Source organism: Triticum dicoccoides, chromosome 5A (genome assembly GCF_002162155.2).
Source record: "Triticum dicoccoides isolate Atlit2015 ecotype Zavitan chromosome 5A, WEW_v2.0, whole genome shotgun sequence".
Lineage (NCBI taxonomy): Eukaryota > Viridiplantae > Streptophyta > Magnoliopsida > Poales > Poaceae > Triticum > Triticum dicoccoides.
In genome coordinates this window covers 707,734,244-707,747,837 of record NC_041388.1, presented here as the reverse complement: position 1 = coordinate 707,747,837, position 13,594 = coordinate 707,734,244, and the positions used below count along the sequence as shown (strand labels likewise).

General features: G+C 44.5%; 1 protein-coding gene across 1 annotated transcript; it reads right to left on the bottom strand.

Moving 5' to 3' along the window:
• Positions 1–8,282: 8,282 nt before the first annotated feature.
• LOC119300556 (polyphenol oxidase I, chloroplastic-like) lies at positions 8,283–10,434 on the bottom strand. The gene is made up of 2 exons (XM_037577486.1): positions 9,628–10,434; positions 8,283–9,377 (listed from the first exon to the last, which is right to left on the bottom strand). Exons 1-2 carry the CDS (start codon positions 10,432–10,434, stop codon positions 8,499–8,501), a joined length of 1,686 nt encoding a protein of 561 aa, XP_037433383.1. The 3' UTR covers positions 8,283–8,498.
• Positions 10,435–13,594: the final 3,160 nt, after the last annotated feature.

Below are 13,594 nucleotides of genomic sequence, written 5' to 3'. Positions count from 1 at the left end.
TGTTGGAGTAGGGAGTCCAAATATCTTAAACCTCATAAATTATATTTTTTTCAGGGGAGTGGGAAGAGCTTGTGATGACTTTATAAATTAGGTGATGTAAGAGAACGCAGGATTTTCCCACACACAAATGAGGAGTCTGAGGAGTCTTCTTGATCGAGGAAAAATGATGATATTTATCGGGCACCTTTAATTGTTTTTATTGTAAGAAATTTAGTAATGAACAAGCAAATATGACTGCACGACATTGGAACTTCCCCAATCACCGCGGCCAATGCGTCTCCGAGATCCAGAACAACAAGTGTTAGATCTGAAGCCATGACCGGTCGAGTGACTCACACGGGAAACTGTAGAAGCAGGAAGCAAGTATGACACAAGAGGCCAAGATGTTTCTCTTTGATCGAAACAAAAGGTGCCCCATAAACAAGGAAGTATGGTAAGGGAGGATGCATTGTTGTGCGTCGACAAACTAGAGGAACAGGAAGCGAAAATGCCAAATGTTAAACAAGGAATATACCTATTGCGCCATTTTATATTTTATAAATGATGGTAATTAATGTAGGAATGGGGGAGTGCTAGGGCATCGCAACGTCATTAGTACGTTGATTGCGCCAAACTAAAAACAAAGATGGGTGAGTTTTGGGGGAAGTCCGCACGCCCGCCACATCGGACTCCGACACACCTGGCCCACGCAAAACCCCGTATATGAGCCCTTTGCTCCCACTTTGTCCCTCCCATCATTCTCCATATCCGCAGCCACTAAGACCATTGGTTCCTCTACACCACTCCGGACGCAGCCCGGTTCTTGCCAGACTACAGCTCCTCCACCCAGGCCCCTTGTGTTTCCCCGTTGTTGCACTTCCGGTTCTATCCACAACCTAGCTACTGCCCGCCCCCTGTTGATGTCGTCCATGCCGAACACTGATGACCCACAATTATAGGTGATAAATTGTAGTCCCTTCAATAAGTTAGAGTGTCGAACCCAACGAGGGGCAGAAGGAAATGACAAACGGTTTTCAGCAAGGTAACCTCTGCAAGCACTGACATATCGGTGACAAATAGTTTAATAGCATGGTAACTTGTAACGAGAAACAAGTAGAAATTGTAACAAAGGTGCAGCAAGGTAGCTCAATCCTTTTTATAGAAAAGGACAGGCTGAAACGTTCTCTTATAGTAAGCAAAGCGTCCTCGAGGACACACGGGAATGTCATCTAGTCACTTTCTTTATGTTTATTTGATTCGCATTCGCTACTTTGATAATTTGATATGTGGATGGACCGGTACTTGGGTGTTGTTCTTACTTGAACAAGCCTCCCACTTATGATTACCCCTTCTCGCAAGCATCCACAACTAAGAAATAAGAATTAAGATAAATCTAACCATAGCATAAAACATATGGATCCAAATCAGCCCCGTGCGAAATAACGCATAAACTAGTGCGTAAGCTTCTGTCACTCTAGCAACCCATCATCTACCTATTACTCCATAATGCCTTCCTTTAGGCCCAAGTATGGTGAAGTGTCATGTAGTCGATGTTCACATGACACCACTAAAGGAAACAACAAACTACATATCATCAAAATATTGAATGAATACCAAATTCACATGATTACTTATAACAAGACTTCTTCCATGTCCTCAAGAACAAAAGTAAGTGCATACAAATCATACTCATGTTCATGATCAGAGGGGTATTGAATATTATTAAGGATCTGAATATATAATTTTCCACCAAATAAATCAACTAGCATCAACTACAAGATGTAATCAACACTACTAGCAACCCACAGGTACCAATCTGAGATTTTGAGATAGAGATTGGATATAAAAGATGAACTAGGCTTTGAGATGAGATGTTATTGGTGAAAATGTTGATGAAGAATTGGTCCTCCCATGATGAGAGGGTTGTTGGTCATGTTGATGGCTTCGCTTTCCCCCTCCCGGTGGGAAGTATTCCCAGTGGAATTGCTCCAGCGGAGAGCAAAAGTGTTCCTGCCCAGTTTCTGCCTCGAGATGGTCGCGCTTCGTCCCGAAAGTCTTCTCTTGATTTTTTTTTCTAGGGAAAATGGCATCATATAGGACAAGATGGTCCTCGGGGGCCAGCCCAATGGCCCCACAAGGTACTAGGGCGCGCCTAGGGGGGTGGCTGCACCCTAGTGCCATGTGGGCATCTGGTGGGTCCTCTATGGTACTTCTTTGCTCCCGTATTTTTAATATATTCCATAAAATTTCTTCGTGAAATTTCTGCTCATTTGGAGTTGTGCAGAATAGGGATATCTGATATAGCTTTTTCAGGTCCAGAATTCCAGCTGTCAGCAATCTACCTCTTCAAGTAAATCTTGCAAATTAAAAGAGAAAAGGCATTAGAATTGCACCACAAAATGTTATATTGTTCAAAACCATTATAAATAACAGTAGAAAAACCTGATGCAAAATGGACGGATCAACTCTCGCAAGCTTAGACCTCGCATGTCCTCGAGCGAAAGCTGATATCGATAATCACGAGCACATGTTAAGAGAGAGGTGTCCATAAAAACAAATATAGACATAGTAGCATCATGATCATTATCATAGCCGCAGCATATTATCATAAAACTTCTCAAGATCAAGTAACAATTCATCACAACAATGAAGTATAAAGCATAAACTTTCTTGAAAACTACCAAACTATGTTATTAGTCAACAAAGCAATTACTATTCATCATATTCTCAGGAAGGCTCTCATGTAAGAGCTTTTTGTTTAGCAAGTCCACATACTCAACTATCATTTAATTAGTCTCATATGATTGCTGACACTCGCGAAATATATGAGACTTATATGGAGCAAAAGTTTTAGTCAGACACATAGAAAGATAGAGGCTTATAGTCTCGCCTCCCTACTCATTTACCTAAAGGTTAATGTCAACAATAATAAATCATGATCACTAATATCCAATGGGATATATATTCCTAGATCTTTCCCTACCACATGATGCTTGCAAAGAGAAAAATGAAAAAGGAATAGAGAAGAACAATGTTGACTTGCATAAAAAGTAAATATAGAAAAGTAAAAGATAGGCCATTCGCAGAGGGAAGCAGAGGTTGTCATGCACTTTTTATTTTTGGATGTGCAAGCTCTTAATGTAAAGGAACATCACTTTATATTGCCCCTTTTGATAGCAACCTTTATTATGAAATTTGTTGCTTTTATTTCTTTACCATCACAAGATTATACAAAGCTTATTTTCCCTTACAATAAAAGATCATGCATATTTAGTAGCAATTTTTATTGCTTTATGCACTGATGACAACTTAGTTGAAGGTGATGTGTGTTGTAGATCCAACAACAACAATGCATATATGGAATTGTAGTCACAAATCTGTATGTCACTGCCTTATAGACATACTTATTTACCAGTATATATTCACCTAAAATGAAACACCTTAACAAATTTGACATGATTTATTGTAAGGTGCTCTGTGGGGCAAGCTTGTATAAAACTTTTTTTCACGTCATTATAATTTCTACAAATATTCCTTGCAATTACTTAATGTTATGACATTTCAATAACTACGAAACAGAAGATGAAAAAGATAAGCAAACGAGACAAGCTTTCGGAGCAGCGGCAAGTACTAGGCTTTGTGGTGGAAACAGAAGATGACAAAGAGCCAAGGAAGCGTGCTATTTTTGCGTGACGGCTTTGTGTACCTAACATACGTGAGTTGGGCCCTGGTACACTGGTAGTCCGGTATGTGATTTGGAAACTAGTACACTGGACTGTGAGGTTTTATCAAACTTAGTGTTGTGCCTTGTCTGGTGATGAAGAAGAGGAGGGCCGTGAGTAAAGTAATCATGTTTGATTGAAGCGTTATAATGTACTTGTCACGAGTCTATCGTGTTCTTTTATTCAAAAGATGAACTTCTCCCGTCTAAAGCCATTCTGGCATAAATTCAGTTCGTTCGTAGCTCACTGCGTCTCTTTCTTTGGTACTTCCTCCGCGCCATAATATAAAAACATTTTTAACATTACAATAACAGAGAGAATAGTAAATCAAGTAACTTAGAGCAAGTACAATAGTGGGCTATAAGGACCGCTTATATGGCATTTTTGCCTATGCTGAGGAGAGAGACAAGGAAAAAGTGGACGAGTGGGCTCTCATGTAATAGCTCGTCTCTACACATACTCCTAGGTAAAGGCATTTAATCAGAAGAAAGTGATAGAGAGAAAATGAAAAAAAAATTATAGCCAACTCTATTGTATAAGTAATTAATAGTGTTGACTCTTGATGACATGGCATGTCTATGTAGCCAGCAGCTGGCTATACTATTAACCATGCTTTTAGAACAAGTACAATAAGATGATGTAGGTGAGTTGTAAGACATTAAATATTATATTTTGGTTAATTGGAAGAGAAAGAAGAGAAGAGAGAAGAGAAGGGGCTACTAATTAACAGCCGGCTGCAGCACATGCTTCTAGACACTTTGTGTGAGAGCGAGGTGGGCCATGTATCAACAAAGTAGTACATATTTATATCTAGCTATTTTATTTGCCGGCTATAAACTTGGCTATATATGATGTGACATCATTATGTAGCCAACAACTGGCTATATTATTGGTAGTAGCTCGTTGGCTGCGTCTTTTTCTTTGGTTATTAAACTCGGTGGAGTTGGCCAAGCCATCTACACCTTTAAACCGTGGAAGGGATGGATGCTTGCTGCGGACAACCGGTACTCTTGTGAATAGTACTATGATGCATGCCACGTACATAATATTTATTGCCGCAGCCTGGCACTATTGTTTCCATCATCTATCCATCATCCGTCCATGTATACCAAATAGTACATACTACTGTGGAAACCTATATTTATTGCCGCAGCCTAGCACTATTGTTCCCATCATCTATCCGTTATCCGTCCATGAAGTACCAAATAGTAAATATTACTGTGGAAATCTCATGTACGTAGCATTAGTCCATGTACCTATCAGCTAGTAAATCGGGTACAGTCCCATATGCATTTTGATTGGCTACTAGCGCAGCATAGCATAGCATATAATGACCATTTGATGTAGATAGTCCATGTACCATATTGGGAGTAATTTCAGTAGTTACATAGGGTCCAACTCTACAAATTTGCTTACTATATAGCAATGATTTAATGAGGAGAGATGATTTGAGTAACATAGCTTGTTACTCATACTATGGGTAACATCACACATATCAAAACAAGATGAGTCTACAACCAAATAAGTAAAATGTTACATGACACCACATATATGTTACTCCCCACTATAGAGATAGTAACATATGCATGTTACTAGTCTAAGTTACTCCTCATTATGGATAGTTATAGCATAGCGTAGCATAGCATGTGACGGGCTAGTTGGGTTAATTCTGCTGTAGTCGGTAATTAGCAAGGCAGGGTACACAGCTAATGACCATTTAATGGCTAGCCATTAGGCTGGTCATAGTGGGAAGTAACTTAGACTAGTAACATATGTTCGTTTTACTAGTCTATGCCCTAGCTATGTGTAGTATCATGCAAGACATCATTTATTAAGATGTATACTCATTTTACCTTGGGATACGTTATGTTACGGTAACATATTATGTTACTCCAAACACCTCTCTTCTCATTAAGTACATGCCATATAAGAAAACATTTCTTGGAATGTGTTATGTTACTTGCTAAGTTACTCCCACTATAACCAGCCTTAGATGGAGGAATGGAAATTGGTGGTGAATGTTGCAATGGTATGTACCCCTAGGCACCCGATGTTTACGCTTATAATGAGGACCAAGGATGCTAGTACTAGCTCCGTTCGGGTGGCCTCATTGTGTTTTGGATCTAAATTTGACCATGTAACTGACACAAATATATAAAGTATATGATATACAAAGTACATTGTAGGATTTGTATTTGTAAGGAATGTTCTATGGTATAATTTTCGTAATGTATAATTTATATTTTATTTGTTGAATTCATGTCAAACTTTGGCTCAAAATAAAAGGGTCCAAATAACCCTTTCACTGCTCGTCCCTCGAACGTGGTTTAGTTTCCGTAGTCTACATCAAAACCATGTGTCTGGCGATTGTGAGCCAGACAATAGGTGTATTGCAGCAACATTCTTGGCAAGTGGGGGCAGCATCACATGGTGACTTCATTTTTTGTGGTGTTCTTTTGGGTATCAAGTCTTGATTCCACGGTGAAAAACCTAGGTGTGACCTTTGTATGTTGTACCTGGCAATGACAGATCTCTATCTGTTTTCTTGTTGTAGGCATTATTTGGAGATTACTCGGACTTTCTCTAGGGTGAAACCCCATGATCTAACTTTGGTCGTTGATCGGGCGATGGCAATGCTTGTGCATTGTTCCCTTCCTAGAGGCGTTCCTCTTGGAGAAACTCTTTTGCGGTACAGGTGTTGCTAATGGTGGTGGTTGTTTGTGCTGCTTCATTGATTGCTTTGGAGGGTTGTTTTTCTTTTCTTTGTTTTTCATCCGCTTGCCATAGCTTTTGTCTTATTTGGCTTTGCTTTTTATCGGCGTATTTCTTTGTGTGTGCATAGGTGTCGATTGTGTGCATCCACTTGATAATTCATGATGAGTCAATAAAAAGCATTCTTTATCAAAAAAGGTACATTAATAATCATCATTTTTTAACTTTTAGATAAAATTACAAAAACTTTCAAAATATTTTTTTATGAAACTAGACCATATGTTACATGTATATGTACAATTATGAAGATTTATCTTTGAGATGTTTCATAAATTAAGAATAGCTTTGTTGTGATCCATGAGAAAGAGCCTCCACTAACCGAATGGCTACATGATATTCAAAATTGGATCTGTGTGCCTACTGAACAGAGTTGAATTTTGTGAACCATAAATAATACACACAAAATAGGAGCATGAACATAAATACAAATTCTGCACCATTGGGTGGGAAACTTTTAAATAATTTGAACTCAAATGAATATGTGTTGTTAAATCAATGTTTAGATTTACTAGACGTGCATAAGTGTAACGCCCGGGACACACTCGCTGGTTACTGGCCGTTACTCCTGACAGGATCAAGACCGGTCCCGTAGATCAACTTCCCAGTCCTAGTTGGTCACCCATTCTGAAATTGCTCCAAGCTGAGCACGCTTAACTTTGGAGTTCCTTCTGGATGGGCTTCAAAAAGAAGGAATTCTTTATTGATATGATTAGTCTATCATCCCTATTAAGCCAAGCTATCACATACACTCACGCTCAAAAGAACCGATGTCCTCTCATTGACCAATAGGAACGTCCCTCTTGGCAGAGGTATGTACGTCCAGTATGGCACATGTGCTATGTTGTATGCCACAACGGGTCACAAACGTCATTCACAACATGACCGCGCACCTGACCCGTAAACATCCTTGTAACCGCGAGGATCGGCTTTGATACCAACTTGTAACGCCCCGGACGCACCCGCCAGTTACAGGCTGTTACTCCTGGCGGGATACAGACTGACCTCACAGATCAACATTAGTCTTTTCTACGCACTTTGTCCTCACTGTGCACACCTGTGACCAACTTCCCAGTCAGTCACCCATCTTGAAATTGCTCGAAGTAGAGCACGCTTAGCTTTGCAGTTCTTTTCGAATGGGCTCCCAAAAAAGAAGAAATTTCTTATTGATCTGAGTAGTCTATCATCCATATTAAGCCATGCTATCACAATAAACTAGTTGAGTGCAAATATTTAAAATCACTAAATATTGTTGATTACATTCAAATATTTTTCTTATTGTCGGACTTTTAGCCGTTTTCCCAATAAATATGAAACTATTGGTTAGCCGTATAATTATAAAAAAATACATCAAATATGAACATATGTCATTCCAATCTTTATTAAATTCAGTCCATTCCAAAATATTATTAAGAAAATAATTAAAGAAAAGTATGTTGATGTAAGAAAAATTAGGTGCGCATGTGGATTCATCGAGTGTGTACAGAACACCATAAAAAAAGGGGCGTTTTGAGCTTTATCCTTCGACAGTTATTTACTGTAATATAATGTAGACCATCAAATATGAGGGTCACCTGATGGAATGCCAGATGTTTTGGCTTTGGGGTAAATTTTTGCAAATTTCCTTTTTTTTCATCTATATTGTACATAATTTGGGTATGTACAAGATACATTGCACTTCCTTTCAGATTTACAAAAAACCAAGACAAAAATTATCATTGCCGCTTTAAAAAAACGAATATCATGGATGTACTACAGTATAACAGACATTAGCTCGCATTATTTCTTGAATTCTTTTATAGTACATCAAATCATTTTGGGCCGGTTATTTTCGGGATCCAACAGCCCAAATTATGCAATAATACAACATATCTGTTTGTACTAGTTTTTTCTGGCTTTTTCGGGGGAATTTCACACAGCAGATCAATTGGGTCACTACTTGTTGATTCACTACTCGTTGATCACTTCCATAACTATAATCTCATTCGGAATTTACAACACATTATGTAATTTGTTGGTACTGTAATCTCACTCCACCATGTACACTATTCTCAGGCTTCTGATCTTAACCTTCCCATGTCTGGGGACTAATGTCACGGTCACAGTCTCATCACCGTCTGCATCCAAATCTTCCAAGAGCTCGTTCAACGCCACCCTCATGCTTGTTTCTACAATCATCCCCTTCCCCGTGCCATCGATACGGGGATGACTCAAGCACATGTAGCTCCCCGCCAGTTCACGCCCGCTAGGCTCCACCTTCTTGTGCTCCATGGCGTTCACGTAGACGTCGAACTTGACCATTTCTGTTCCGTCTGTCTCAATGCCCTCGATCACCAGTACTTCCTCACGTGCCTCCTTCTCTTCCGTGCTTCGGAGCACTTGCAGTCGTCTTACCTCCACGGTCACAACTTTGTGAAGGGACAGTGGGAATCTGACAGACTTGAGCAGTGCTTTATTTTTGCTCACGTTTGGAGTTGTAGGTGGGCGTGCGTCCACCCACGGCATGCCAACGCCATCAAACTTGTACCGGAGCTTCTCTGTGTCGAGCACGTCGCGGACGGTGATCCGCACTAGGCGAGACTCCTCGTCGTAGAAGAGGAAGGAGGAGTCGAGCCAGTCGGGGTCCACGAAGTCGACATGGCCACGGTAACCATGGGCAGCGCCGACTTGGCGCCATGCCTCCCACAGGCGGTCTATGTTGCTGTGGTGTGGGTAGAAGAGTGGGTCTCGGCCGGCCGAGTAGTAGGTTCCCATGTTCTCCACATTGGTGAGAGCTATGTCGCCGGTCCAGGTGTGCACCGTATTGTGTGGCGACAGCTCCACTGTCCCAGGGCCTGGCTTGTCAAACTGACCAGCACGGAAGGGCTGGCCATGGAAGAGGGACGGCAAAGCAGCATTGCCAATCATCTGAAATACAGTTGTCAGACAGACCGGATGTATCGTTTAGTGAGGAATCATATTATATATGTCCACATAAACCTTGGTCTGAAATTACCTGTCGTGTAAACAGATATATCTAGCACTAAAATATGTCTAGATACATTTTTTTGAGCCACAAAAAATTACGGATGGAGGAAGTACTAAGTAAGCATGGAAATGTTCCGCAAAAGGAAAGTTCAAAAATAAAAGGAAGTAGTAGCGTACGTAGGTGACGCACCTGCTTGTACATGGTCCTAAGGTTGTGCTGGATCTGCTGCTCGTCTGTGCGATTGCTCTCCACGCCGACGAAGCCCAGGTCCACGAGACGGGGTGGCGCGTGCCTCGGGTTCCGAACGGGGTCGTAGAGCGGCGACGAGGAGTTGGCGAACTCCGGTGGCATCCGCATCCCCTCCGGCACGTCCCAGCTCCAGAAGGGCAGTGCGAAGTCGGGCTCCCCGAGCAGCTTGGCCGCGATGCGCTCGAAGAAGTAGAGGTATGCGCGATGGAACGGGAAGAAGAACCACGAGAAGTGGATCTGCATGTCCAGCTCCGGGTTCCCCGTCTGGCGGTAGGAGCCGGTGCAGTAGGCGCAGTGGATGTTGGCCATCTGGTAGAAGCTGCGCGGGTCGGTGTGCGGCAGCGCCTTCATCAGCGCGATGGCGCGCTCGTACTTGGCCATGTACTCCGCCCCCACGCCGTGCACCGGCCGCCGGACCCTGAGCGGCTCCACGGGGTCCGGGAGAGTGAAGTTGATTGGCTCCGACGACGAGGACGCCGGGGGGCAGCAGTAGAAGGGCGGGAGCGGATTTGGCGGCAGCTTTGGCTTGCGGCACGTGTGGAGGCTGGTGTGGAGAGACCCGCCGACATTCGTGCCGCCGCTGCCGTTGGTAGTAAGTGACGCTATGTATGGACGTAGGCCGGAGACTGCGAGGAGCGCTGTTGACAGAGAGGAGCTGGTGTAGACGACCGTGGCAACGGCGCAGAGGACGAGGAAAACGCAGGCCGCGACCGCGAGTGGAGCACATGCGCCTCTACTACAGGCCATGACGCTTTAGGTGCTTTGCATGTTGCTTCGAACCGCCAGGCTATATATAAGGACTAAGGAGCACAGGCGAACTCAGAACAAAAATAGTTTCGGAATCATTTGCTGACTGATTTTTTTTAGGAACCGATAGGAGCACTGCCTTTTTCTTTATAGAAGAGATGGCGAAAGGACGCAATTTGCAGAGGGGCGAGCGTTTTTTAGGGAACATCGCAGAAACCACAAAAGACCAATCAACCTAGAATCTAGATTAACCAATGCCGGCGGTTGGCAGGTTGCCGGCAAACGCCAAGTCGCGCTGATTGATTGCGTCTAGGGCTAGAGCCGCCACCTCGCGATGCGTCAGCCTTTGTCCAGTGAAAACTCGTCTGTTTCGCTCCTTCCAAACGGACCATATCGTGTAGATGATTCTTCCACTGCGCCTCTTGCGCACTTGCTTGGACTGGAAATTCAGAGTCTTGTCCCACCAGTCAGACACATTTCCTGGCTCCGGGAGGAAGCCTGAGATTGGAACGCCTTCGTTAGTCCAGGAGTTCACCTGGTTCCAAACCGCGACCGTGAAGGGACAGTCTTTGCATAGATGAGTTGTTGTTTCTGGCTGCTGAAGACAGAGCATGCATCTGGGATCGTGAGGCCATCCCCTCACGGCCAGCATATCCGCAGTGAGAATTCTTCCATGCAGTGCTAGCCATGCGAAGAACTTACACTTGGGCTCGGCGTTTGCGGACTAGACCTTGGTCGTGTCAAAACGTGAGTAGGAGCCGAAGAACTGCGCGCCGTAGGCAGAGGCGGCCGAGTAAGTCCCCGAGGTGGTTAAGTTCCAGCGAATGGTGTCTTCTTGGTCAAGGAGGAGGGTGATCTGACTAATGTGGTTTGAGAGAGACACGAATTCACCTAGCTGCTGAATGGTCTGCAGTTTGGCCACCGCCCTAATCCAGTTCTCGTTCATGAGCTCGTTGTGCACCGATCTGTTTTTTCTTGAGGCAATCTTGTAGAGCTCTGGAGCTAGGAGCTTGAGCGGACCTTCACCAGTCCAATTCTCATGCCAGAACAAAGTCTTCTGCCCGTTGCCCAGCGTAATAGAGGTACATGCGCGAAAGAGGCTCATGTCTGATTGGTCACACGGGAGCTCTGATCCCACCCATGGCCTTTCTGGGTCAGTCCATTGCAACCACGGCCACCGTAGGCGCAGGGCACGGCTAAATCTCTGCAGGTCCATGATCCCTAGGCCGCCCAAATGCCTTGGGCGGCAGACTGTCTTCCAGTTAACAAGGGAGTGGCCTCCCGAGGTCTGAGTTTGGTCTTCTTTTTGCTAGATGAAGGCCCGAATGATTTTGTCGATCTTTCTAAGAGTCCCCTTCGACAAGTTGAGAGCTGTGATGTGGAAGGTGTCCATGGCCATGAGGACCGACTGAGCGAGTGCCACCCTGCCAGGCTTGTTGAGAAGCTTTCCTTTCCATCCTGGTAGTCTGCCTGCAAACCTATCGATGAAGGGTTGCAGATCAACACCTTTAAGACGACGAAAATGTAGGGGGAGCCTCAAATAGCGTCCCGGGAAGGTGGCAATCTTGGCAAGGAAAACCGACAGCACATCTTGGAGGTCAATGCCGGCACATCTGATCGGGAAGACCTCGGTCTTGCTCAGGTTTGTGATCAGTCCGCTTGCCTCCCCAAAGGTCTTTAGGATTGCCGAAATCGCATGAAGCTCATCCTTGTTTGGGTTCGCAAAGATGCCCGCATTGTCAGCATAAAGGGAGATCCTACATCTGGCCGTTCTGGCAGCAATGGGCTTGAGGATGCCTCGTCGGGAGGCGATTTGGAGAATCTGCTGAAGAGGGTCAATGGCCAAGATGAAAAGCATCGGAGATACCGGATCGCCCTGGCGGAGGCCCTTTGCGTGTCTGAACATCCTTTCGGGGTTTCCGTTAAGTAACACTCTTGAAGAAGAGGACGATAGGGAGAGACATATCCAGTCTCGCCATCGTTGCCCAAAGCCAAGGCGTTGCATGACCTCTAGTAGGAAGGCCCAATTTATGGAGTCGAAGGCTTTTGAAATGTCCAGCATGAGGAAGAGGCTTGGGATGTTACGACGATGTAGGTCCTTTATAAGATTCTGTACATGCAAGAAGTTGTCGTGGATGGATCGCTTCTGCACAAAGGCACTTTGGCATTTGGATACCAGTGAAGGCATGATCGGGGCCAGTCTGTTGGCGAGGAGCTTGGAGAAGATCTTGGAAAGGCTATGAATGAGGTTGATTGGTCTATAGTCTCCGACCACCGAGCGTCCGCTTTTTTTGGGAGTAGAATGATGTTTGCTGAGTTGATGAGGGAGGCACCGTCACCGCGGAGATTAGCAAGCTGGAGGATTGCTTGAACGACATCATGCCGGATGATCTCCCAGCATGTTTTGAAGAAGGCTCCAATAAACCAGTCTGGGCCAGGCGCTTTGACAGAGGGCAGCGAAAAAACCGCGTCTTTTATCTCTTCCTCGTTGAAAGGCGCATCGAGCTCCGAGAGATCATGCGAGGTTATCTCGAGGTTGTCCCAAATTAAGCTTGAACGTTGTGGCGTGGGGGTGCCCAAATGGCCCTAGAAGTGGGAAAGGAGCACCTTCTCTTTATCTTCCGCCGTGACAGCAACACCGTGATCCGAGTGCAGCGACTGGATGAAGTTTTTCCGCCGTCGCCCATTCACCTTGGCATGGAAAAACTTCAAGTTGACATCGCCCAGCCTGATACCCGTAAGTCGTGCGCGTTGGCGCAACTTAACCTTCTGGAAGGATAGGAGGCCGAGATAAGAAAGCTTAAGCCTGCGTCTTAGCTCCAGCTCTGCAGGGGAAAGGGACCTCCCCTCCACGGCAATGTCAAGCCTCCAGATTACCTCCTTTGCAATGCCAATCTGAGTGTTGAGGACTCCGACTATATCTCTTTGCCATTTCTTGAGAGCTTTTGCAGTCCGTGTCAATTTGATGTGGATCTTTCGGATTGCATTGGTTGACTGCACTGGTTTATTCCAGGCCATGGCCACCGCTTCCTTGAAACCAGGTAGCCAAAGCCAGAACTCTTCAAACTTGAAGGACGGGCGCCGCCGCACCTCCGTGTCCCCCAGGAGGAGCAGCGGTGCATGATCCGAGCAGGCAGATGAGATGGCCTGGAGGTGGGCA